The sequence below is a fragment of the Telopea speciosissima genome, chromosome 8 (genome assembly GCF_018873765.1).
Source record: "Telopea speciosissima isolate NSW1024214 ecotype Mountain lineage chromosome 8, Tspe_v1, whole genome shotgun sequence".
NCBI classification, from domain to species: Eukaryota; Viridiplantae; Streptophyta; class Magnoliopsida; order Proteales; family Proteaceae; genus Telopea; species Telopea speciosissima.
The window spans coordinates 15,108,135-15,111,054 of record NC_057923.1 but is presented as its reverse complement, the minus strand read 5'-3'; the positions used below and the strand labels follow the sequence as shown (position 1 = coordinate 15,111,054).

Genomic DNA, 2,920 nt, shown 5'->3' with positions numbered 1-2,920 from the left:
ATATTATCACAGCATGTAAGGAGCAATGTGTGCAATTGTGGATAGTGATCTGACAATTTAGGTAAAGATTTTATCCGATTAGCATCTACAAAAGAAATCTTAGTTGCTTTGGGCCATTCGGAGGCATCACCTGCCTTTACAATGAACTTGGGGTAGTTCTGATCCTTATTCGATGTAGTATTAAGAGATGCGTTTGACAAACCCAATTCACACATCACATCATGCACTTTAACACGTTCATCATAGCCAACATCCTCAAGCATGGATGAATTTATAAGCTTTCCAACCAAAACATCAATTTTATTTCTCATCTCTCCAAGTGTCTGCATTTTATCACACAAAGCTTCTTCACCAATGGTAAAACTGTACAATTCTTGTCTCCAAATTTTTTCATCATCACAAAATAGACAACACTGCAAGAAGAGGGATTTTTCGAAACTAAACATAAGTATCGAAAATACCTCTTCTTCTATACCTTCAAGATTTGAATCTGAAGGTTGTTGCATTTCACGTAGAGCATCTTTCCATTCTCCTTCTGCTTTCCGTGTTGACATTGTGCCACCAACAACAATGATGGCCAGTGGCAATCCACCACACTTTCAAAGAACCTTCTTGGCAAGGGCTTCTATTCCTGGTTTAGAAGTAATTAGAGTCTCCCCCACTTTCTTGACAAAAAGATTCCATGCTTCATGTGATGGTAGGCTGTCCACTCGAATTGTATGAAGAGAATCTCTTTCTGTAAAGCGGATTACGAACCTCATAATCACTGGTAACAATCGAGATGCCATTAATATTTTGCAGCCGTTCTCCTTTGTTGGTGCACGAATGCAGATTTCACTGAGATCAATAGTCTCCCACATGTCATCCAATATTAAGATAAACTTCATTTTTGCTCGAGACAATCTTTCTTTCACATCATTGTCATCTACACAATTTTCGAACCCCAAGCTTTTTGCAATTTGTTTTCGTATTCCATCGAAATCTGGTGTGGCCGACACGGTAGTGAAAATCACGGAATCGAAGTGCTTGGTCTTTACAAAGTGCTCATGGACGTGTCGTAGGAGTGTCGTTTTGCCGATTCCACCCATACCGTGCAACCCAACAACAACATACCTATCGTCCAGCACCCCTTTGATGATCTCATGCTTCAATGTCTCTCTTGTTGTTTGGCCCTCCATAGAAACGGTGTCCAGCTTCATCCCTTTCTGCGAGGTAGAAGCCGCAGTCCAACCAGATTTTGGATCTTCTTCATACAACTTGTCGACATTTTGCTTGAGCTTCAACGCTCTTTTGCTCAGCTGATAGCGTGACAAGCATGACCAGTTTGAACACAGTCCTCTTCTTTGCTGCTCGTCGTACTCAGTGCGTAGGCTGTTGGTGTCGGATACAGCTTTATTGGCTTGGTTGAACCAGCGATTTGCATCTGCCGATTCTTCAACCCCTTCTTGCTTCTTTAATTCTTCCAGTTTTTTTCGTTCGTCATTTCTCCTCGCATCCAGCTTCTCTGCTGTCTTTTCTAACTCTTCAATGTTCTCCCTAACTTTCCGCAAGACACGAAACCTAGCTCTAATAGGATCAATCACATATGGGGAAATCCATCCTATTATTGGGCTAATGAAATCCATTCTTATTATGCATGCGTGAAGTTAGGTTGTTTTTTGTTGTTTTGGGTGTAGAGGCTCTGTTCGGTTTACAAGAGCTTGTAAATGAAGGGAAGCAAAATTAGTCACTAATTTAATAAGCTTTTTGTAAAACGGACATGGGCTTTGGGCCCAGTCCTAGCCTCCCACTTTATGAATCCACCTACCATTTGGTAGTCTTATTTTTTAGAACTAAACTATTATTAATAAAAGTACTAGCATTTACTATCATACTAACTAGGGGTGCAAGTTTAGCCCTGTCGGCCCGAATCCGCCCTGGCCCGCCCTGAGTCCCAACAGGGTCTGGGCTGAAATATTTGGCCCTGAGGGCGGGTCAGGGCTGGAAATTTCTGGCCCTGAGTTAGGGTCGGGTCGGTTAGGGTCGAGGTCTTGAGCTAAGCTTGGCCCGGCCCGGCCCGACCCTGATTTAAGTTATATTATAAAATATATATTTATATAATTTATACATTATAGACTTTAAATTTCACCCACATTTTTTTATATAATATATTATATATGAAGACAATAAGTGTTATATATAATTTATTATATTGTTATTTTATGTAAAATTAATAAGTTCTTCCCAGCTCATTCCAACCCATGCATTTCTTTCCCCCTCCCCATGATCAGGGCCAATCAGGGTCGGGCCGGGTCAGGGTTGGGTTTTTCTAACCCTGAGTCAGGGTCGGGTCTGGCCTGGGCCAAGCTAAGGGGACTTAGAGTTGGGCTAGGATTCTATAAAGCCCGGCCCAACCCGACCCTGTTGCAGCCCTAATACTAACAGAAAGCTTAGAACATCTAACTATAGTAACATAATTATGAGCTTAATTTACATGAGATCTAATAACTTTTTATCAGTAGAGACCGAAAAAATTTAAAGACTTGTTTTATATTAAAAAAACAAAAACAAAATAAGGCAAAAAGAGGCCAAAGCCAATCCTTATGCTGATCAGATGTTAACCATGCAAACCATGCAAGCCATGATCATATAATGGGAAAAGGTTGGGCCCACCATTGGTATACCGTAAGCTAGTGCCCTCTGTGTCTATCATATGATGCTCTGTCCTATGCCCCCATTAGTTCTGTCCACTAGCTTACTACACACGGGCAGTGTGCCTATCCCTCCCCCACTTAATATAGATATTTGATTATTTTCAAAGAAAAGACAAGATGTTGATCCTATTTCCTTGTTATGTTGCAAAAACACTATCATCAGTGATGATAAGTTTATGACCATTTTTTGGTTTTAATTGGACAATGTCATAATGGGATGAGTCATA

At 40.7% G+C, this 2,920-nt stretch overlaps 1 protein-coding gene across 1 annotated transcript; it reads right to left on the bottom strand.

Annotated features, from left to right (window-relative positions):
• Positions 1-599: 599 nt before the first annotated feature.
• Positions 600-1,625, bottom strand: LOC122672067 (probable disease resistance protein At5g63020). The gene has a single exon (XM_043869572.1). The coding sequence runs from the start codon at positions 1,623-1,625 to the stop codon at positions 600-602; it is 1,026 nt and encodes a 341-aa protein (XP_043725507.1).
• Between the last annotated feature and the right edge of the window lie 1,295 nt (positions 1,626-2,920).